At 32.9% G+C, this 23,351-nt stretch overlaps 2 protein-coding genes across 5 annotated transcripts in view; one reads left to right on the forward strand and one right to left on the reverse strand.

Annotated features, from left to right (window-relative positions):
• The first annotated feature begins 1,660 nt into the window (after nt 1–1,660).
• The window catches only part of LOC132759770 (prion-like-(Q/N-rich) domain-bearing protein 25), a 56,412-nt gene continuing 34,721 nt past the window's right edge, over nt 1,661–23,351 (forward strand). For 2 of the 3 annotated variants that reach the window (XR_009629765.1, XM_060751612.1), the window contains exons 1-8: nt 1,662–1,825; nt 2,181–2,238; nt 9,428–9,568; nt 10,685–10,894; nt 11,180–11,275; nt 12,337–12,507; nt 13,139–13,252; nt 14,040–14,159. Coding sequence is in view for 2 of the 3 variants with exons in the window: in XM_060751612.1 (XP_060607595.1) it covers nt 2,181–2,238; nt 9,428–9,568; nt 10,685–10,894; nt 11,180–11,275; nt 12,337–12,507; nt 13,139–13,252; nt 14,040–14,122 (873 nt within the window). In the remaining variant the exon portion in view is untranslated. Of the gene's footprint in view, nt 1,826–2,180; nt 2,239–9,427; nt 9,569–10,684; nt 10,895–11,179; nt 11,276–12,336; nt 12,508–13,138; nt 13,253–14,039; nt 14,160–14,526; nt 16,637–23,351 lie in introns of those variants that run through there. The other variant, XM_060751613.1, reaches the window with a different exon arrangement.
• Nucleotides 21,743–23,351, reverse strand: part of LOC132759768 (uncharacterized) — a 53,691-nt gene continuing 52,082 nt past the window's right edge. For both annotated transcript variants that reach the window (XM_060751609.1, XM_060751610.1), the window contains exons 18-19: nt 22,629–22,755; nt 21,743–21,867 (exon numbers count right to left, since the gene is read on the reverse strand). In XM_060751609.1, the coding sequence (XP_060607592.1) occupies nt 21,791–21,867; nt 22,629–22,755 (204 nt within the window). In that variant the 3' untranslated portion in view covers nt 21,743–21,790. The remainder of the gene's footprint in view (nt 21,868–22,628; nt 22,756–23,351) is intronic.

The raw sequence follows: 23,351 nt of genomic DNA on the forward strand, positions 1-23,351 counted from the left end.
TATAATAAATCCATTGAATTAAATTAAATTTGAATTGAAAAATACCTGCCGAGTGGTGTTGGTTTAAACATATTTATTCAACAAAACATTTAACAAGAGAACAATATTAACAACGTACATTTTGGGATTGAGCAGAAAGCTATAAAGCTAATGAGAGTCTTCTCCCGAGTGGTGTTGTTGCTGACATTTATCAATTTTATTCGAGATTGTAATTACGTTACGATGATGTCAATGAATCGTAACATCACAAAGGAACCGATCAAAGGTCGTTGCGCATTTAGGGAAAATAATGAATTCTCTTTTAATCAAGAAAACATTACAGAGATATTATGTACCATTCCCAAGGTATGAATATGGAGTAGCCTTTTAGAAAGCGTTTCAAAATGGATCAAAGCCGTTGCTAATGTAAACAATCTAAATCGAGTATACATGAAGTTAAAGCATCATTACATTCGAAATACAGTTGTTCATAATTACTGAACTGCATTTTTCCATATCGAAAAAAAAAACCAACTGAATAAGGTGAAACATCGACAAGGTAAGCATGGTAAGGGCATAGTTCCTGAGCCTAGCCCTTCTAACAATTCGACGTTTAAAGCAGCTTCATTGAATTTTTTTGACATGAAAGGACTGTAAATATTGTTCCGAGATAAGTGTACCATTTAATGACTGTCCAATATCTTATGTGCAATGTTTCAGGTCAATCGCTCATCACGTTACGTTCCTTTTTTTAGACCGAAGGCCGTCTGATTTCACCTTCACTTCCGCTAGAATTAACAGTAAAGAAATGAATATAGGCAGAATTTCCATTGGTCATTTTAACACTAATAGCCTGTTCAATTGATACTTTAGAAGAGCTTCCGTTATAGGTAGAGGTCTGTTCGATTGCGCGATGGGAAGAAGTGTTGGAAAAAGATATAAGTCAGAATAAATATAAAAACAAAATAATGATATTTTCTAGATGTTTCTAACAGTTTTTCAATAAATATATGAAATAAAATATGACAGATCGCCTTTTTGATACTTTTGCGTTCGATTGTTTTTCTCTTCTAAGCTTTTCTAGTCATTAAATTCTCTTCCGAACTTTCGACTCATTTACAGTTGCAAAATTCTCCATTGAATTATTGTACAGTATCTACTAAATCTTTGTTTTATTATAAATTAAATATTCCTATTCAAATCAAATTCCATTTTGATTTTAAAATCAAATAATGTAAGTAATATTGTTTAAAACTTAGATGACAATTAATGGGGAAAACATTGAAACGATGAAACAAAGTTACTAGAGGATGCTAACTTTTATATTTTACTTACAGTCAGTAATAATAATGGACGATTAAGAAATAACTATGTCGTTTTGTTTCTCTGTTTCAAACAGGCATACACAATACGGGCACCATAACTCATATATAAATATACATAAAATAATGATTATCAAAAGATATACATGAGTCAATGTTCCCTAGAAATAATACAAATATGAATCGCTCCGCTGAGAGAATTGGAAATTATGTAGTCATTTTTATCCATAGTTTCCTGATAAAGCTTTCATCAAACAGAAAAAAAAACATTACCAACTGATGTTTTATTCATTGTTTTAGCCATCTAACTATGCGTGATAATAAGATATGGTGTAATCTTCGATTTTTAACGATCTTTTAGCAATGATCTAAAGCATTTCCAATCATTTATTAAACAGGTTTTAAAATGAAATATCTTGCATCACGATACTTCATCAGCGTTACCATAGACACGTGATCAACACTTTCAAACTTTACAGTCGTTACTTGTTCCCGATGTTATTTGTTCACGGAATCCAGCCACAGTAAGTTTGCTTTAGAATTTGTTTTTCTTAAATTTGTTTTTTCCTATTAAAAAGACAGTGTTTATGTAGTTTTACTTAATTTACAATTTTGATTGTAAAATAACAAAAATGAATATAGATAAAACAGATTTTATTTTGATAGCTATGAAATAAATTTCAAATAATAATTAGATAATTATAATGCAAATATCGTTGTATATTTTTAGGAGTGCATAGATATATGTTCTGTTTTTATTAATTAATTTATTTATTAATCTATTTATTTCAATCGAAATATTTGAAACAATAAACTATTCATTTATTAGCACTTTTGTTTGGTTATCAATGTTAATGTTCTATAAATACACATTTTCAGATGACTGCCCTGTACAGACTAGTTCTTATATGCATCTTCATTGAAAGGGCCTTTACGGGTAAGTTTTTTCTGTCTTTTTAGCACACCTGAGCATGCTCAGAGTGAGCTTTTAGGATCGATGATTGTCCGTCGCCCGTCCACATTTAGTTCGTTAACACTCTAGCGGTCGCATTTTTGCCTCAATCATCATCAAACTTGGTCAGGATGCTTATCTACTTGATAGTTTGGATGAGTTCGAACATGGGTCATCTCGGATGAAAAACTAGGTCACCAGAGCTTAAAATAGAAAAACCTTGTTAACACTCTAGAGGTAACAATTTTGCCTCAATCATCATCAAACTTGGTCAGAATGCTTGTCAAGGTGATAGCTTGGATGAGTTCGAACATGGGTCATCTCGGTTGACAAACTAGGTCACCGGAGCTAAAAATAGAAAAACCTTGTTAAGACACTAGCAGTCACATTTTTGCCTCAATCATCATCATCAAACTTGGTCAGGATGTTTATCTAGGTGATAGCTTGGATGAGTTCGAACATGGGTCATCTCGGATGAAAAACTAGGTCACCGGAGCTAAAATTAGAAAAACCTTAATAACACTCTAGCTGTCACATTTTTGCCTTTATCATCATCAAACTTGGTCAGGATGCTTGTCTGGGTGATAGCTTAGATGAGTTCGAACATAAGTGTCACTCCATGAAAAGCGGCATGTGGTCCCGAAGTAAAAAATGCGTTTGCAACAATGGGCGGAACTAGATAAAATGGAATATTGAATTGGGATCAGAGGTTATGAAGGCTGGCTATACCACAATTCATTAAACAAAGAAAAGTTTAGTAAACAAATATTCTATTCCTTCCTTTATTACAATTATGTCTATTCATAATCGCGTACTACATTATAAGGTCTGATATGACATTTTTCGTTTCTTTATAACATAGTGTCAATAAATTGCTACAGTAGAAAAAAGTACTTGCACATAAAATAAGAGAATATGCAATGAATATTTTATGACAAATTATCCTACCTAAATATTTCTATGAAAGCTGAATAAATTAAGATTAAATCTGCTTCAATATCATTATACCTGATCACGATTTTAATTAAAAACCGAGGTCTCACCGTCTGGTGTATAGATGCGAACTTATTTTGAAGTGAATAATATTGCGTTTTATCACGTACAAATTAACATAAATCAAATATCATACTACAAAGTTACGCAAGGGCAATTTTCTCATTCAATTTTAACAAATTATACGCACATGCATTATATATAAGTGATTTCGCACATAAAACCCTAAAAACATTTGTAAATGTTACTGTGTTATTGATATAATTTTACTATTTATATGTTCTTTACTTCAATTTTAACTATCTTTGAATTTTGTAAACTTGTAGTACCGCTCAAGCCGGTGCTAGGGGGCGTGAGGGATGTTGCACGCATTCATTATCCCTCATGTACAGACTCAATCAAACCGAGTCTGCAATTCTCTTGTAATCTTATTGTGATTAATGTTTCCGAGGGATCAACTTTGCTTCCAGATTTTTATATGATATTTTGTCAGAAACATCTTCCTTGATGTCATCGAGAAATATAACAATATCTTTGCCAAACGTTTTTATTCATAATTAATGCATGAATGCAGTTATTTGTTGCTTTTTTAAATACCATAATGTATTGAACTATCAAAGCGAAGCTTTAAAAATTTATATATACCAATCTGTATAAGGTAAACTCATTGGTCACTTTAGTGACATAATAGTTTCCTGTATACGTCGGTACCGTGTTTTTCCTAAGGTTCTGAATGACTGGGTCACATGAATCAGTGGGCGGAGCAATCTCTTCTCTGGCGTCCGTCCACATTTAGTTCGTTAACACTCTAGCGGTCGCATTTTTGCCTCAATCATCATCAAACTTAGTCAGGATGCTTATCTAGTTGATAGTTCGGATGAGTTCGAACATGGGTCATCTCGGATGACAAACTAGGTCACAGGAGCTAAAAATAGAAAAACCTTAATAACACTCTAGCAGTCACATTTTTGCCTCAATCATCATCAAACTTGTTCAGGATGCTTGTCTAGGTGATAGCTTAGATGAGTTCGAACATGGGTCATCTCGGATGAAAAACTAGGTCACCGGAGCTAAAAATAGAAAAACCTTAATAACACTCTAGCCCTCAATCATCATCAAACTTGGTCAGGATGCTTGTCTAGGTGATAGCTTGGATGAGTTCGAACATGGGTCATCTCGGATGAAAAACTAGGTCACCGGAGCTAAAGATAGAAAAATCTTGTTAACAATCTAGTGGTCACAATTTTGACTCAATCGTCATCAAACTTGGTCAGGAAACTTGTCTACGTCTAGGTCACGGGAGCTAAAAATAGAAAAATCTTGTTAACACTCTAGTGGCTACTGTTTTGATCCAAATATCCTGTAAATTGGTCTGAAAGTTTATTTGATGATTTCTAAGTCAAGTTTGAACATGGGTCATCTCGGATGAAAAACTAGGTCACACCGCCCAAATGTGGCAAAACCTTGTTAACACTCTAGTGGTCACATTTTGACTCAATTATCATCAAACTTGGTCAGGATGCTTGTCTAGGTAATTGCTCGGATGAGTTCGAAATTGCATGTGAAACTAGATCACCGGAGCTAAAAATAGAAAAATCTTTACACTCTAGTTGCTACTGTTTTGATCCAAGTATCCTGGAAATTGGTCTGAAAGTTTGTTTTGATGATATCTAGGTCAAGTTTGAATATGGGTCACCTGGGTAAAAAACTAGATCACACTGCTCCAATATGGATAATCCTTGTTAACACTCTAGTGGTCACATTTTTGACTCACCTGTCATGAAACTTGGTCAGAATGCTTGTCAATGTAATTGTTCGGATGAGTTTGATGGGTCACGTAAGCGATCTAGGGCCATCATGGCCCTCTTGTTTTCAAAAAGGGTCGCTATGAACAAAGTTAAAAACTGCATTGTGAATGCGCGAACCATTATTATTGGACCCATTTATTGCATAAATTACATATTACAGGGTCTTTCAAATAGAATTCTAGTTGAAAGAACCTGCTTATTATAATTGTTTTTTCTTGTGTTTTGACTGTAATAATTTTTGTTTGATATCACTGTGTTGTGTGCTGTAATTTCGTTTATGCAGAAAAAATTGAACCAAGATCTGCAAATTATGAACTATCATAGCTTTACAACGGCCCGTTGGACTTTTAAAAATTGAATGAGGCGTCCGGGTATTAAATACTTTAGGCCTTATATTCAAAATTTCGGCACTATACTAACTCAGGACGAAATTCAATTTACGGTAATACTTAACACATATAATAAATTGTTTATATGTGTTATCATGACAACCGGTGTTCTGTTATTGTTGAGTTTATTACACAAAAAGGAAGGAAAACACTTTCTGGCATGATTGTCCGATATGATTTGACACGGTCAAAACAACATAAAATTATGTCCAATATTCTTGTTTTTTATTATTATTATTATGGCAACATCATCAACATTTTAGTATAATGCATATAATGTCCTCACTGGCCTCCCTTGTATCACTTAGTCATGTATATATCATTCCAGAAAATATAACATACCATATATAAAGTCGCATTTAGTGAATTACTCGATTCAAAATTAATAGTTCACCATATTGCAATTAAATACCATTTAGAACACACACCTGTCTCCATCAACCAGTGTGACTTACGTTAATATTTTCTTAATTTACATGGTTTGATTGCAATGATTTAAAAAAGCTTCTTTTTTCCGCAGTCTCTTCAAAACAAACGTTTGTGCATGAACACCAAAAATGTTTTCCTATATAAGAAATTGTAGTTAATATATCGTACTTGAACCGTCATTTACCCATTATCGCTTGCGATGACATTATCATATTTTGAAATCATCTATCCGGCAAAGACACGCAATTATGCTGAATTACATTGTTGACTGCTAAATTAAAAATCATTGATTGTCTTGGCAGTTGTCATTACGCCTTTCTAGATACTTAGTTAGAGAGGTGTCGGTGTAGCGTGAATAATTGGCTGATGGTGAAGAAAATAAATAAATAGTGCCGTAAAGATAACAAGTTATACTTTGTTCAATAATTTCCAAAGGCAGTAAATCTGAACGCATATGTCTTCCCAGTTAAACAAAAAAAACGTGATAGTTTGTCGAGTAATTGCACAATGTTTGATCCGTAAAATAGATGAAAAGTGATTCTTGCGCGGTGAAATGAATATTGTTACGTCCGGTACATGCATTATCAACTTGATTTTCTATCGATTTTGCGGAAACAGACAAAAATCAATAAATGAGCCGTGCCATGACAAAACCAACGTAATGGGTTTGCGACCAGCATGGATCCAGACCAGCCTGCGCATCCGCGCATTCTGATCAGGATCCATGCTGTTCGCTTACAAATCCAATAAAAGTAGAGAAACTGATAGCGAACAGTATGGAACGCCGTGACTGTCTTATGTAATCAATGTTTTTGTTATCTTGTGAAACGATGATATTATTTTGTCGTTTGAGCATGTTAACATGTGCAATTTACATCATGTCTTGTCAAAGGAACATGCTGACTTGTACAAACAGCATGTTAACTTGTCAAATTATTATGATGACATGTGCAGACAACATGCTAACTTGTCAAAGTATCGTGATGACTTGTGCAAACAACATGTTAACTTGTCAAAGTATAATGATGACTTGTGCAATTGACATAGTAACTTGTCAAAATTTCATGATGACTTGTGCAAACGACATGTTAACTTGTCAAACTATTGTGATGACATGTGCAAACAGCATGTTAACTTGTCAAAGTGTCATGATGACTTGTGCAAATGCCATGATACTTTGTCAAAGTATAATGATGACTTGTGCAAATGACATGTTAACTTGTCGAATTATCGTGATGACATGTACAAACAGCATGTTAACTTGTCAAAGTATCATGATGACTTGTGCAAACAGCATGTTAACATGTCAAATTACCATGATGACTTGTGAAGACAACATGTGAACTTGTCAAAGAATCTTGATGACTTGTGCAAATGACATGTTATCTTGTAACATGCTGACATGTCAAAACGTACTGTTAACTTGTCAAAGTATTATGATAACTTGTGCAAATACCATGCTAACATGTCAAAATTCCATGATCACATGTGTAAACAGCATGTTAACTTGTCGAATTATCGTTATGACATGTGCATACAACATGTTAACTTGTCTAAGTATCATGATGACTTGTGCAAACGACATGTTAACTTGTCCAAGTATAATGATGACTTGTGCAAATGCCATGCTAACTTGTCAAAATTTCATGATGACATGTGCAAACAGTATGTTAACTTGTCAAATCATCGTGATAACATGTGCAAACAACATGCTAACTTGTCCAAGTATCATGTTGACTTGTGTGAAAGCGACATGTTTACTTGTCAAAATTTCATGATGACATGTGCAAACAGCATGTTAACTTGTCAAGGTATCATGGTGACTTGTGCAAACTCCATTCTAACTTGTCAATGTATCATGATGACTTGTGCAAATGCCATGTTAACTTGTCAAATTATCATGATGACTTGTGCAGACAACATGTTAATTTGTCAAAGAATCGTGATGACTTGTGCAAAACACATGTTAACTTGTTAAGGTATTATGAGCATGTCATCACGATAACTCGACAAGTTAACATGCTGTTTGCACATGTCAGCATGAAATTTTGACAAGTTCACATGTTGTTTGCACAAGTCATCATGATATTTTGACAAGTTAACATGTCGTTTGCACAAGTCATCATGATATTTTGACAAGTTAACATGTTGTCTGCACATGTCATAACTATTATTTGACAAGTTAACATGCTGTTTGAACAAGTCAGCATTGTCTTTAGACAAAATATGATGTAAATTGCACATGTAAATATGCTTAAATGACAAAATAATATCATCATTTCACAAGATAGCAAAAACATTGATATCATAAGACAGTCACGGCGTTCCATAGAACAGTATCGATCCTGATCAGACTGCGCGGATGCACAGGCTGGTCTGGATCCATGCTGGTCGCAAACGCACTATGTTGGTTTTGTCATGGCACGGCTCAAATGTCTATTAGCAGTGGGTAGACCACAGACAATCAAGATCTATCATTAACAGTTATGTTACAATGTTAGCTGTACTGTTGTTCCATTTTTTGTAAACTTCCTTTTTTAAAACACAATGCCTGCTCAGCTTTTATTAAATGCATTTTCAAACGGTGAACATTTCGAAAACTTGGAAAATTTCAGCCAGTATACTTCAATGTTCCACAGCAGAACATTACAGTAAATAAATTGCGAAAGTGTTCAATATTAGTGACATATATTGTATTAGTATAGTGTATAAAGTACTTTCAAAATAGTTTTTAAAATTAGAAAAAAAACTGTCTTTCTTTAAGTTTTCTTTTTAAATATACATGATCATTCAACCTGTCAATATGTTTTTTTACATAAATAATTAAATAACAATTATTCTGTTCGATCAAAGTACAGCATTAATTATCACATTTGCAAGGAGAACAAAGACTCATTTTGATTCGCTCATTTTCAAAATGACGTCATAATCCCATAATGTATGACACAGTTTAGGGCAGTTTAAAACTTTCTAAATGCTGACCTAAGTGCGACCTTGACCTTGGAGTAAGAGGTCTAGGTCTTGCGCTTGACACATCGTTTCACTCACTATGCTCATCTTTGTGGCCAAATGGCAACGAAATCGCAATATGCATAACCGAGTTATTTTTCACTAATTAACCTTGACTTTTAATAGTGACCTTTACATTTGTCGAGGGATCTAGGTCTTGCACATGAAAAACCGTCGCATCATGTTCAACATTTGTACCGAATTGTTACAAAATATGGATGACAGAGTAATGATTGAAAATGTAAATGTCATCATAAATATGTTGATGTCTAATATTGACCTCTGAAAGACCATTTAGTAATCTAGGCAATGTGGGTTGATTAAGCTTTAGCGATTGTTTTTAAAGAGATCATACCAAAAAAAACTTTCGGAGAGAATACTAGCTGATTTTTTTTGCGACTGATTTTTCCGTAATCAATGCAATATTATGGAAAAAGGAAAAGATTGAGCTCTTTTCGGACGCTGAAATCTACAATTGAGAAAAAAAGTTATTTTGTTTTATTTTTAAAAGAGTTTCATATAAAATCTACCTTTTATCAATTTCAGCTAATATTGATGAATCATGCGCAAACAATGATGCATGTACTGTTTCGAATTCAAAATGTGTGAAAGACTACTCAAATTGTGACAACGGAAAGTGTCGATGCAACAGTGGTTTCACATCGAACACCGCGAAAACATCGTGCTGTAAGTAAAACCAAGTAGCTGAGTTCTGATCTTAAAAACGGGTAAGAACAAAAAATGTCAAACTATATTTCTATCCAAGCTATTCAGGTACGAACAACAACAAATGAGAGACTGTTTGGTAAGTTGATATGTCGGAAGTTATTATCATTATAGGGCATTATTTACTTATATGTTACCTGTTTGTAAGTGTAAGATATACAATATCCTTACGAAGTTATAACTTAAACAAGGTTCAGATAAAAATTCTTTTCTCTCAATTACAGCTCTCATGGGATTTTAAATGTGTTTTTAAATACAACTTTTGTTTCTGTGTACTGTATTTTCTTAGCAACAAAAAATTATATCATCCAGTTTTTTTTTAAATACAACTTTTGTTTCTGTGTACTGTATTTTCTTAGCAACAAAAATTATATCATCCAGAGATTATCATTTATCATAATAATAAATTTCTATAAAATGTCTTATTTTTCTATTTTACTTGTTGTTAAATAAGAATGAAAGTAAAAAGCACATACAGGATGGGTGATCACGTGAAATCTGTTTACGGTCTCTGCTTATAGTATTTGATAACTTTCAGCTAATAAATATACACCATGTTCCAGATAATTTTTTACCGATTCCAATGGTACATATTTTTCCAATGTAGCTCTTATATTTTTTCCGATATGCTTGTAGACATTGTAACACACATTTTCATCAAAATATTGCCACATATAAAGTACGGTAACAGTAAAAGAGCAAAAATGGAAACTTCGGGATCGTTGATGCCAGCACTATTAAGTGTTGAGAATTGAGTATCGCTTAAGCCGGTGTTAGGGGGCGTGAGGGATGTTGCACTTATTCATTATCCCTCATGTACAGACTCAATCAAAACTTGTTCATGTGATTTTGTTGTGATTAATGCTTTGGAGGGATCACTTAGTTTACAAATTTTTATATACCCCGGAAATCTGCAAATAGTTGCCCAAAAACATGGTATATATTTACCATACAAATGTAGAAAGAAATAAGGAAACATTAGCAAATACCATAAGCAATGACCCATTTGTACCATTTACAAATGTCACGTGATCACCAATCCTGACACAGGGAGTACAACTCGACAAATTATTTCAGTGACAAACAAGGAGTTAGACGAAGCTTGCTCTGCAACCACGCATTGTTTGTATGGAGCTGAATGTAACAGCCAATCTAACCTGTGCAAGTGTCCGTCCGGACAAACGTACAGCAGCATGTTGAAAATGTGTGTCATAACTGGTTTAAAGGCTATTACTGAGGAATGTTCGGCAGACACCGAGTGTTATGGCTACACCAGCTCTAACAGCAGTGGGTTTTAAACATTCTTGATACTTTTTTTGCCATAAAAATGTTGTTGTTTTTTTTTGGTTATTTAATGAGTTGTTTTTTTCGGTTATGTAATAAGCTATTTTAGCTTCAGGATCTGCTTATAATAAAAGTGAGAGCAGAAAGTCGGTAATGTGACAAATTTATATAAGACTTAAGAGTACATCACATGCTTTCTCCAATGTTTGCGAAGGAATAGGAGTTTCTAGCACAGATTATTCTGATACCAATTAATGAAGGATTTAGTCAGTTTAATTTTTTTTCCAGAGGTTGAGTGTGTTGTGGCATCCGGCTCATCGTCGAGTACAAAGTACTGCACTTGTAAAGCCGGTTATATCACAGAAAACAAAATGTGCAGAGTTCGTGAGTATAATTGTTTCACCTAATAAAATTATTTTAGATACAAACATACATTCGTGAATATATGAATAAGTACTTATTTATATATGCGCATATTTTGCCATTGTAAAAGTACATAATTTTTTCCCCACTTTGACTTATCATACATCAACCCATGTGTCATGACAGATTATCATGTTTTGCGTTTTATTTGCACGTGACATATCGTGCGTTGCTGCAAGCACTATTTGGTGACCTCCACTAGCATCAAGTGACGTTTATATGGTACCATCTGAATTCTATACATTTTGATAGCTCGTATAAATTCTGCCAGCTAGGCAGGCTGCTTTAGTTTTACTGAGATTCTCAAGCAACATCATATTTTGAGCCAAGTTACATTTACTGTTGTGTAGTAAATATAATTCCTAAAACTTGACAAAAACAATGTAAAGATGTTCATGCATTGTACGATTCCTTGTTATGTACGTTTAGTTACATTTCCTATCAAGGAATTAGTGTAGGTGAAAATTGTTGAAAATATTAACTTATGCATGCATACATGTGTGTATAAGTACGTAAGAAAATTGCCAAACTCATCGCACCGGATTTATTACGCTATGCTGCCCATGACGATGATTATATCGTGTGCCCAAAGTTGGCGGCTATCTTATACATAGTGTAGATTTCCAGATTGCCCTTAGTTGGTAACGTTTAATTGAGAGTATAGTAGGCAGGATACCTGACTATTTCGGCCATTTTCGTAATTTTCGTAAAACAGGGCAAATGATTTCTGTTACTTAAATCTTTTAATAAAGTTGTCGTCGTGTGCCGCAACCAGTCCTTTCAGTGCTAATTTGAATCGTTGTTAATCACGAGAAGTGTTTAACTTTGTGACATATAAAAAGTTTCAAGATAAATGCATTGCCTTTATTATATTTACGTATAAATTATTAAGCAATTATGTTTTACAATGATCAGAAACCATTTTTCGAGACATCCTTTTCATGACCTGTCAGGTTTACTTAGTAAAATACATTAATTTTGTCATACAAAAATTAAAAGTTTCATTTCTTCCATTTTAAAAGCGCATGCAACTGAAGCTTGTACAACAGCTGTAGGATGCACTAAACATGTTGACCTCGGTAGCAACCAAGGACAGGAGGCAGAGACCTGTGTCAGTAGTGTTTGTACATGTCCAAGCACATCCGATAAAGTTTCAAGGGAGTATAGCGGTACAACATACACACTTTGTTACAGTAAGTATTCCATTTAAGTACGTAAAGGTTATACGACTCGTAATATAAGTCCGCAACATGAAATAAAGTAAAGTGTGTTAACATTTTGTTCATAAATGTGTTCAAGCTAAAAGTTCTGTATTTTGACATTGCATCTGAAATGGAGATTGTGGGAGGAGATAAAAGATATTGTTTCGGGGAGTTTAATCTGATTCGTTTCATCATCGCTCATCGATTAAATGATTCGTGGATATTTTCGTGTGGTTTGCGTATGCTAATGTCTACCTTACCTAGCCAAAGTCTATGTTGTTCGAGCTAATACCAGTCGGGCCATGTTTTTAAGTAGTCTAAGATACAAAACTACGAATATCTTTACAGTTATTACACCCTGTGACATATAGATTGATAAATAAATTGTCGAAATATCTGGATCATTAGATGATTCAAGTGAATAAAATGTGTACATTTTAGAGCGGGCAAGACAGAAAATACACTTTAATAAATATGTCCCTTTAACAATCAATAAATGTTTGGCACTTACAGTATTCATTAATAATGATAATGATCTGTTTAAAAGGGGGTTAAACTATATTGTTGAGTGTTAAAGTTTTGTTGCATATGTTACTGTGAATTGAGCAATATCATTTTACAGCAAAATACACATCAAAGAAGGCGTCAGGAATTACATGCACACAAAGTAACCAGTGTTCGTCGCTTTTCTGTGACTCGTGTCCTGGAGAGACAGCAAAGAAATGTTTGGTGCTAGGTGAGTGTTGTACAACTTATATTCTGATGCCATTAAGGTTAAGACACGATTCTGTGACACTCAAATCGACTCGTTTTTTATAATTATATAGTAACTGCTGTGTTATTAAATATATTAGTAACATATTTTTTCACCTTACATACATGATAGTCTTGTAGAACACATCAAAGGGGAAAAAGCACTGCGTACACTCATCAAGCTTCTAGGGCGGTTTTGATACTGCTTGATAACAAAATATTGAGTGTCCAATGATCACATGCCACTTGGACGCTTTTGATGTAAAGTTAATTTTTAAGCCACTCAGATATATCCACTAGAATGGGTTTGATACTACGTGATAGCAAATATCATTCCAAGCATAAAAAAAATGATAAAAAGGTGTAATACAAACTAAAAGATGTTGATACTTACTTACAAAGTAAAAAAGCACGGGAGTCGTCTTTTGCTCTTTGGCAATTTGTATTATTATAGTGATTTTTATTATCTTGTATGGAAATCAAATTCTTTTTTTTGTTTCAGTTTTGCTACCTTTAATACACATTACTGCATGATTACGACTTCTTTCATCAGTGGTTTAACAGCTCTAAGCCCATTTTTTAAGCATTATTAAACACATGTTTGTCCTTTCGAAACAATTAAAGATATTGACTTCTGAGGTATAACGTAACAAGAAAAATGTAACAAACAACATTTCATTAACAATTCTTAACTCTTGCTACATATCAACATTTTCCTGGAACGATTTGTTATTACAGATTAATGATTATTTTCATACTTTTATAAACAGCATCGAGCAATACAGCAGTGGCAGTCACAAGTTCCATGGCGGTACTCGTCTTTGCAGTTGGTATCACTCGCTATATGTTTTAAATGCAGCAATGATCGAAACAAAGTGGGCTGAAATTTGGTACGTTCCTTGGGTTTACCGGGTGTCTTTTCAAATAACATATATATTGCTGATAAACAAACGTTCTATGTTTCCCTATGATATGACACACAGGTCACGTGACATCAGGGTTACATTATAGTCACAAGATTAAATAATGGCCATTTTTCATACCATCAGGTCATATAGTAATTGAACCATTCGCGTGTCCGTACGAGGTTAACCTAAAAGGCAAGTCGAATTTTACCTGTAACAATGTAGCTGTATGTTTACACTCATTTTTTTACTGTAATACTGTATAATTTTAAATTGTGGTTGTGAATAATTAATCTTATATTCTTTTTATTATTGTAGAAAAAAAAACCTTCAAGGCAACTTATTTTCTTAGTTTCAGGCTGATATTCTAAGAAAGTACATCGACATGAGACTGCTATCCTCGAGATTGATTTATCAAAATTTACATGTGTTCCTATAAAACTTTTATACAATATGAAAATATGCTTAAATTAGACAACTTGAAGCAAAGTTTTGGAAATATTGGTGAAAGATTATCATAACATTTTATTATATACCCGTAAGTTAAGATTTATAACACGTCAGAAAACTATGAAATACGAATGTTTTTTTCTCTCAGATGTTATTATGCAAAATGGTTGTCTGGTTGTTACAAACGGTCACACCAAATTCGAAGTGTATTTTTAAACCATTCTGAAAACAAAATTTCGTATGCATTTCTTAAATAAGAAAACAAAAAATGTAATAAGAAGCTACTGCATAATTTAAAAAAAATCACAAATAAAAAACAACTAAATGATAATTTGAGGTGTAATTTGGATTAACCGATGGATAAAAATACATTTTTTTTAAAAAGTGCAATATTTGACAAAGCAAAATGCTAAACATATTAAACATTAGAGGCCCATAAAGTCCAACAATTAACAATTATGTTAACTCATTTCTGGAAATTTTAATGGTATTTTTATTATTAGCGTTATTTTACAATTTCCGACACAGAACCTGTTGCCCATATAACTGAATTATATTTTTGCTTTTAGGCTTTTAGTGAAGTTATAATAGTTTTTTTGTACGGAAATTAAAAGTACCAGTTAGTTTACGTTTGTTTGCGTATTTCTACATTAATGGCATTTTTTCGCATTTTCGCTACTTTCTGCACGTAGAACACGTATTAGTTGCAATAAAATATTATTAAACTTATACAGGTACATGTACATGGATTTGAAGATTGTCGTGTATTAAAACATTATATAAAACGCCTTCTCTTCAGAAGAAATATTTTAATAATTTCTCAGGCTTAATGTGCCTTTAGGAAAATCTTTTATTAAATATATCCATCTTTATACGACATTTACATTTATACAAATCAGCCATTTAAAACCTATTCTGAAAGCATTTACGTAATTTCATGACATATTCCCAAAATTTAAGATATTGATTATTAAAATTAACTTAACTTTCAGACATGTATCTACATTCAAAGAATTATCTGCAGTTTAATCATGTTGTTTATAAATAACCCCTTTAAATTTAAAAATACGTATTTAATGGTCGCTTGCTTGCCATTTGTATTTTTGCTTATTTTTATATTTTTACAGATAGTTATTCTTATGACACACAATGTACTCAAAACGTTGTAGTAGTATATATCAGGAGACGGTTATATGAAGTAATTATGCTTATTGTTTGACAATATTGACCTGCTACTCATTAACCGTAATTTATTATGATTTACGCTTAGGAGTGTAATGATAGTATAGATCTCGATATTAAATCAATTAATAATGCTCGGTGGCCTAGTGCTAAGGACGACGAAGTTGTAACCTAGTTGTCGCAAGTCCGAATCTTGGACAAATCCTTTTTGTAGTTCCATTTATTTCTTATAATTATAAGAAACGCGAGTTGATAAATCGTGTGTTTCATTTCTTTTTATTTCATAATTTTAATTAATTTATTACAATATGTGCGACTTTACATACTATTTTAAGTGATTTGCATGCACAGCACATAATGGTCAAGTTTTGCAAAATATAAAAGAATTAATACAAGAAAAAAAGACACTTGATCCGAACCTACAGTCTTCAATTTGAAACCAAGTGAAAGGTAAATTCTACTTTATACATAATACCGTCCTACCATACATTAAAATCAGTATGGCTTATTCGGAATCTTTTAATTGCCGAGACAAAAGTCCTTAAATATTAAAATGTCTTCTGTCAATATTGTCAAACAATACTGTACATTTTCTAGGCCTTTCGTGCGTGACCCGATCTTCAGAAGAAGTGTTAAACTAATCTACAGTCAACAAATACAGTGTATATTATCAGAATTAGTGATTATTACATTTATGTATATCATATGACCGTCTCTTTATGTCAAATTGTGTTGATATATTGATAATGAAGCGATGAACTTTGCTGATATATAAAAAATCTGTATCACCATAATATGACAGCAATGTTGTAATAAATGTGAAAACAAAATGAAGTGTTTATTTTAAATTTGTAAATAGATTATGCCTTAATAAGATATAACAAGATGTCCGCTAGGCGGAGCATTTTATGCCTGAAAGTTATTTTTTTAGTTAGGGTGAAGCATTTGTAAGACATGGGAATTAAATAATTTTATTATGACGTATGGACATAAAGACGCCAGGGATATAACATAATATAAGCCAATTTTTATATAGTAACTGCTGTGCTATTAAATATATTATTAACATAATAAATGTACTCAATATTATAAATTATGTAGGTTAATTAATACTTAAGTTATTGAAGAAAACCGTTTTCAGTTCTCTTGACCTTATGACCCCCCCAAAATAGGGGTCTTCTACTAAATATTGACAATCATCCTATGAAGTTTGAACTCTGTGGGCCAAATGGAACTTAAGTTATGCTCCAGAAACCACAATTTTTAGTGTAAAATCATTGTGACCCTGACCTTTTACCTTATGGCCCCAAAATCAATAGGGGTCTTCTACCCAATATGGACAATCATCCTATGAAGTTTGAATATTGTGGGCCAAATGGAACATAAGCTATGCTTCAAAAACTGTTTTCAGTTTCAATGTCATAGTGACATTGACCTTTGACCTTGTGACCCCAAAATCAATAGGTGTCTTCTACTCAATATGGACAATCATCCTATCCTATAAAGTTTGAATATTGAGGGCCAAATGGAACTTAAGTTATGCTCTGGAAACTGTTTTCAGTGTTAAGGTCATAGTGACCTTGACGTTTGATTTTGTGACCCCAATATCAATAGTGGTCTTCTACCCAATATGGACAATCATCCTAATTATGAAGTTTGAAGATTGTAGGCCAAATGGAACTTAATTTATGCTCCGGAAACTGTTTTCAGTTTTAAGGTGATAGTGACCTTGACCTTTGACCTTTTGACCCAAAAATCAATAGGGATCTTCTACCCAATATGGGCAATCATCCTATGAAGTTATGAATATTGTGGGCCGAATGGAACTTAAGTTATGCACCGAAAACCAAATTGATAACGAACGGACGGACGGACGTTTTTACCAGAGCAACATTATGGGATTTTCTTTTGTTATTTCTTTTGTTCTTTTTAACCCCACAATGCAGAAAATAACCCCACAAGAGAAACGGAATGAATGACATCAAAGACATCTATTGTTATGATGACAATAGACCAAACCTCATAATGTATCTCTGGTTTGTACGGACAGATAGCCAGACAGACGGACGCTAGGGGGTATAACATAATATGCCCGAAATTATTTCAGGCATATACAAATTAAAGCAATAAAGACAAATACGGGGAAGCAACGGTCTAGGAATACACCACCCCCTCGCCAACATTATTCAGCTGAATGCAAGGTATCTGCATCAAAGCGTTACGCAATTTACGTACACATATAATCGGCTTTAATACAATACACACTGATACATCTTTGCCTGAATCTAACACAGAATCGCGTTTCCAAAGCTTCAGCAATTTGATCGGTTATTGTAAACAAGCGGTCTAAAAAAGCTAATCTTTTCTTTGAAGTTTGACGTGGTCTGTTTGGTTACAGAATGTAATTTGCATTTTAGTAAATAACAAAATCTCCCTTGATATTTCATAAATGAATTCGTGTACTTTTAAAAAGTTGCAGATACTTTGTAGCAGGACACACACACGCACGCACGCACGCACGCGCGCACACACACACACACACACACAAGAGCCATAACTCAGCACGAAAAACGTGTTTGATATGCGCAAGTACTTGATGTACTGATCAATCGTTCAAAGTTTCATTTAAATTGCAATAAAATCATAAGAGAAGTCCGAACAAAACTTTGGAAAAAAATTTAATAAAGGGTCTTAACTCTGACAAAAATCACTGAACGAGAATATGCTGACTATATGCACAATTAGACTTAGTACTTGTCATTCCTGTAAAGTTTTGATGATATTGCATCAATAGTTTCTGATGAGTAGTCCGGACAAGTTTTATGGACAGATAGACGTACAGACGGATGGACAAACAAACAGACAATTACAAAATGTGATTCTTATAAGTTGTGGGTATTGTGTAGCATGTACAAGCTTCTGTTAGCTTGCAAAAAGGCCAAAGCGCCTTTTTTATTCAAGACCATAACTCAGCCTAAAATCATTCAAGTAAAAAACCCATGTAATATTCGCAAGCACTTGAGTTACCAATCAATCCTGTAAAGTTTCATTGAAATCGCAATAGTGGTACAATAGGAGTAGTCAGGACAACCTTAAACAAGAGTTGTCAGAGGACAGCAATGCTCGACTATTCGACAGAGTTGTCACAAGGATGTTTCAAAGAATATAAAAAGGGGGCATAAATATGTAAATAAGTAAATCAGAGTTATGGGACCTGTGCCAATCATGTTAAAAAATTACAGTGAAAATGTATGCTAAGTTTCATTCCATTCCCTTTAGTAGTTAAGAGATACCAGCTTACAAGCAAAAAGTTAACCATGAGTTCCATTGAATATAAAAAAAGTGACATAAATTTGAAATTAAGCAAATCAGAGATGTCCGATAACAGCATGTTCGACAACTAATACAGTTATCAAAATAATGGCATTAGACTAATAGAAAAAACATGGATTGAATACAGGTTTACCTTCGACATACCAGCACTCTACCTGTGCGCTAGCCCGTCTGGTTTAGTGGAAATGCATTTTATATTTATCAGAATATTATTATGAGCATGACTTATGAAAAGAAGTTTGAAGTACTGCAAGTGAAAATTTAAATATTTATTCAAAATGATGCAGTTATATATGAAACAACTGGTACTTTTTATTAGCATTTTTGAATATACAAAATGGAAGATGCCGCCATAAGCTTAAGTTACCAATAAGAATCTAAATATCATAAAAGCAAATAAACATTTGAACAAAGCAAAAACACTTTTGAACAAAGTACACTTTCGGTCAAATTGCAATGTATAAAGATGTAAAATAATTATGATAGCATAAGTACTTCTATACACAAGAGTACACATTAATTATAAAAAGGCCTTTACCTGTGAACAAAAATGTGTAAAAAGTATAAATTATCAGGAACCCTTACAAGTCAGCAGTTTTGTAATGGACGTGTTGGAATTTGAATGGACAGTCATGTTAGAAAAGGAAATGTATTGAGAGAAAAATACCTTGGGAAATGATAATGATTGTTCTGTAATAATTACTGCACCTTCATGTTGATCTAAATATAAAGTTCAAAAGGGGAGAAAATCAGCCTAAATGCAAGATAGAATTATGGATCTTGGTCAGTGACCTACAATAATGACCCGAAATGCATATGTGAAGTTTTGAATGAACACTTTGATAGTTATTGAGATATGTAATACTTGCATGTAAAAACATTAACCAAGAGACTAAGTAGAAAAGGAGAGATAAATCAGTCTAACTGCAAGATAGAGTTATGGAAGTTGGTCAGTGACATACAATTATGACCCTTTATGCATATGTGAAGTTTCAAATCAAAATCTCTGATAGTTATTTAGATATGGAAACACTAAGTAAAAAAGAGGGAGAAAAATCGGCTTAAATACATGACACAGATATGAGTGCTGTTCAGTGATAATTATTTATGACCACAAATATACATTTGTTTGTATCTTTTATAGTTTCAGAAAGTGCAAAACTAGCATGTAAAACTTAACCAAGAAAAGGAGATTTTTTAGTACAGAAGGGAGCATAATTCAGTCAAAATACATGGCAGAGTAATGAATCTTGAGATTGACCTTCAATTATGACCCTAGGTACATGTGTAAAGTTTCAAGTAAATAGCGTTGAAGACCTTAAGTCAAACTTTAACCAAAATTTCTAAGTTTCAAAGGGGTATAATTCTGAAAATATTACAGGCAGAGTTATGCAACTTTGCAAACTGATGTACATTGTTACTGTTAAAAAAGTATTGCAAATGTCAATTGGATATCTCAAGCAATAATTGAGATATTTGACTTTTCATAAATCTTAAATCAAAATTTCTAAATTAAAAAGGGACATAATTCTCTAAATATTGTAGGCAGAGTTATCCAACTTGTCAATCTGATGTACATTGTTACTATAAATAAGTATTGTAAGTTTCAATGGAATATCTCAAGCAATAATTGAGATATTTGACTTTATAAAAAACTTTAACCAACGCAGACGCCGACGCGGACGTGGGTGCCGAGGGCGACTGAAATAGCTCTCCAGCTAAAAAGAAAAGTAATTTAAGGGTCATAACCCTAACAAAATTCATTGAACCGGAAAAAGCGCACGATATTCACATTTGACGTGGTACTGATCATTCCTGTTAGATTTGGATGATATTTCACCAGTAGATTCAAACGACGGAGAAGTGATCTTTATGTCGCAGATGGCAACACAAAAATAATTTACAGGCCAAAAACAGAATTTTTCATTCAAGAGCCATAACTCAGCATAAAATCTTTAAAGTGGAAAACACGTATTCTATGCGCAAATACTTGAGCTTCCGACCAATCGTGTAAGGTTTCATTTAAGTTGCATTAATCGTATAAGAAGAGCAGTCCGGAAAAAAATTCAAACGTAAAACTCATTTACAAGAATCACTAAACGATATGCACATCAATACTTTGTACTGATCCTTCCTAGAATGTTTATTAAATGAAATTGCAAAAGTAGTTTCCGAGGACTAGTTTGGACTAGCTTTTGTGTAGCTGGCGACACAAAAATTATTAACAGCCAAAGCACCAATTTGATTCAAGGGCCATAACTCTCCCAAAAATCATTCAAACGTAAAACCCGTGCAAAATATGCAAGTACTTGAGCTACTAGTTAATCCTGTAAAGTTTCACTGAAATCGCATTAGTGGTAAAATAGGATAAGTCCGGACAATCTCTAAAAATAAAAGTTTATAAAGGGCCATTACTCTGAAAAAAAATCATTTCTGTAAAGTTTGGATGCAACTGCACAATGTTATCGCAGAAAAGTTCTGTAGCAGGCGACCAAAAAGGACAAAATAACGAACTAGTTTTTATTTTTTATTTACAAGTAGTAATTTGTCTATATATATTAATCTCTGGGAATATATTACTTTTTTCTATATTTATATATATATATATATATATATTTCATCTGTTTCTATAAAAATAGTTTTCTCAATAATCATAACCATCCTCGTGTAGTCCTTGTCAAAACAATTATCACACAAAACATGGATGTTGTGGAGAAGTCACGTATACCTGAAATGAGATTACAACAATATTTTCAACTGAATGTATAGAACAGACTGTGAGTAATATGTGGCTGCCTTAAAATGTACTTAATACTTTGTTGTTTATGTATTTTCCTGGTCATTCAAGTTTAACGATTCAAATCAAATTTTGAGATTTGAAAAGTTCAAAAGGTACAAAGCTACATTGGGCTGATTATTTGATTAAATGTACGCCAAAATAACTAAAGGAAAGAAACACAAATGCCCCCGGCCAAGATTCTTGTCTATAACATTTTTAAGAAAGAGTTTACCCGTTCACTCATAAAAAGTGCAAAAATAAAGTAAAGAAAAGAAAATGTAAACACTTTTATATAACTTGACATGACGTGTTATTATTACGAAAAATATAAGTTGACATGTCATTGCTGTTTGATGATGCAGAAGTTGAAAAATATTTAACATACAAATAAAAATTCATCACTTATATATAAATGAAAGACCTTGACCTAGAACCTAATGACCCCAACCTCCATCTTACTAAGGAATGTTTCTTCTAAACATGAGATATCGGTAAAGAAATACAAAGGCTGTATAAGAAAAAGTGTAAAAATATATATTTTTATTGTTATTCTTATGTCAACTAATATTTATTTAACTTACGAAAGGAGAAAAGTTAATTACGCTTTCAACCACAACAAAAAAAATCAAATGAAATAGTGTTGGTAAAAAAAAGTTTTCAAAAATGTGTTGTTTTTTTCAATTGATAAATTATCAAAAAGTTTATCATACATTTTAAGGTCCCGCTAGTGTATGCCTCAGTTACATACAGCAAGTTGCTTATTGTCACCGGAAGTACCGATCTTGGTCGCCTTGACGCTCTCATTTGAACGCTTCTTTTTTCTCGGCTACATGTCGTCTGTAAAAATACATGTATTTAAATTTAAAAAAATATTTGAAACCTGTTATTATTTAGACGACTTGATTATTATTTCTCCAAAGAGATTTAGTAAATGGGCATACATATATTCGTAAAAGGTATTACTTTTCTGTTCTTTTTGTGTTTTTTTTTGTTTTTTTTTTTGCTACTTGTGCAGTTTTTCGATGTTTATGTATGTATAGTTATAAAGTCATGTTTTTGTTTTTACTGTTTAGGTGTATCTCAACAAAACCAAAATAAAGAACACATCTTTAAAAAAAGGGAATTGACAAAACAATATCTTTAAAAATGAATGAAATTATATCTCTAGATATATACATAGTGGTAACCAAAACAAATAATATACATTTAAATACTACATATTGGACATTTTCTTTAAAAATATACACTAAATGCCTGTTATCTAGTCATTTCGGAATGTTTCTATATTTCATAACAAATGACCAGGTATTAGTTTCCTTTAGGTATATTTTCTAAACTTGTAGAATGGAAACCTCCAAGGTGTGAACATAAATGTGTCCGAGTGAACATGTTGGGCTAGTAATCTATGAATTGCTAGCCGCGTATGTTAAACC

This window comes from Ruditapes philippinarum, unplaced genomic scaffold (assembly GCF_026571515.1).
Source record: "Ruditapes philippinarum isolate M1 unplaced genomic scaffold, ASM2657151v2 ctg38_1_1_1_1, whole genome shotgun sequence".
Taxonomy (NCBI): domain Eukaryota; kingdom Metazoa; phylum Mollusca; class Bivalvia; order Venerida; family Veneridae; genus Ruditapes; species Ruditapes philippinarum.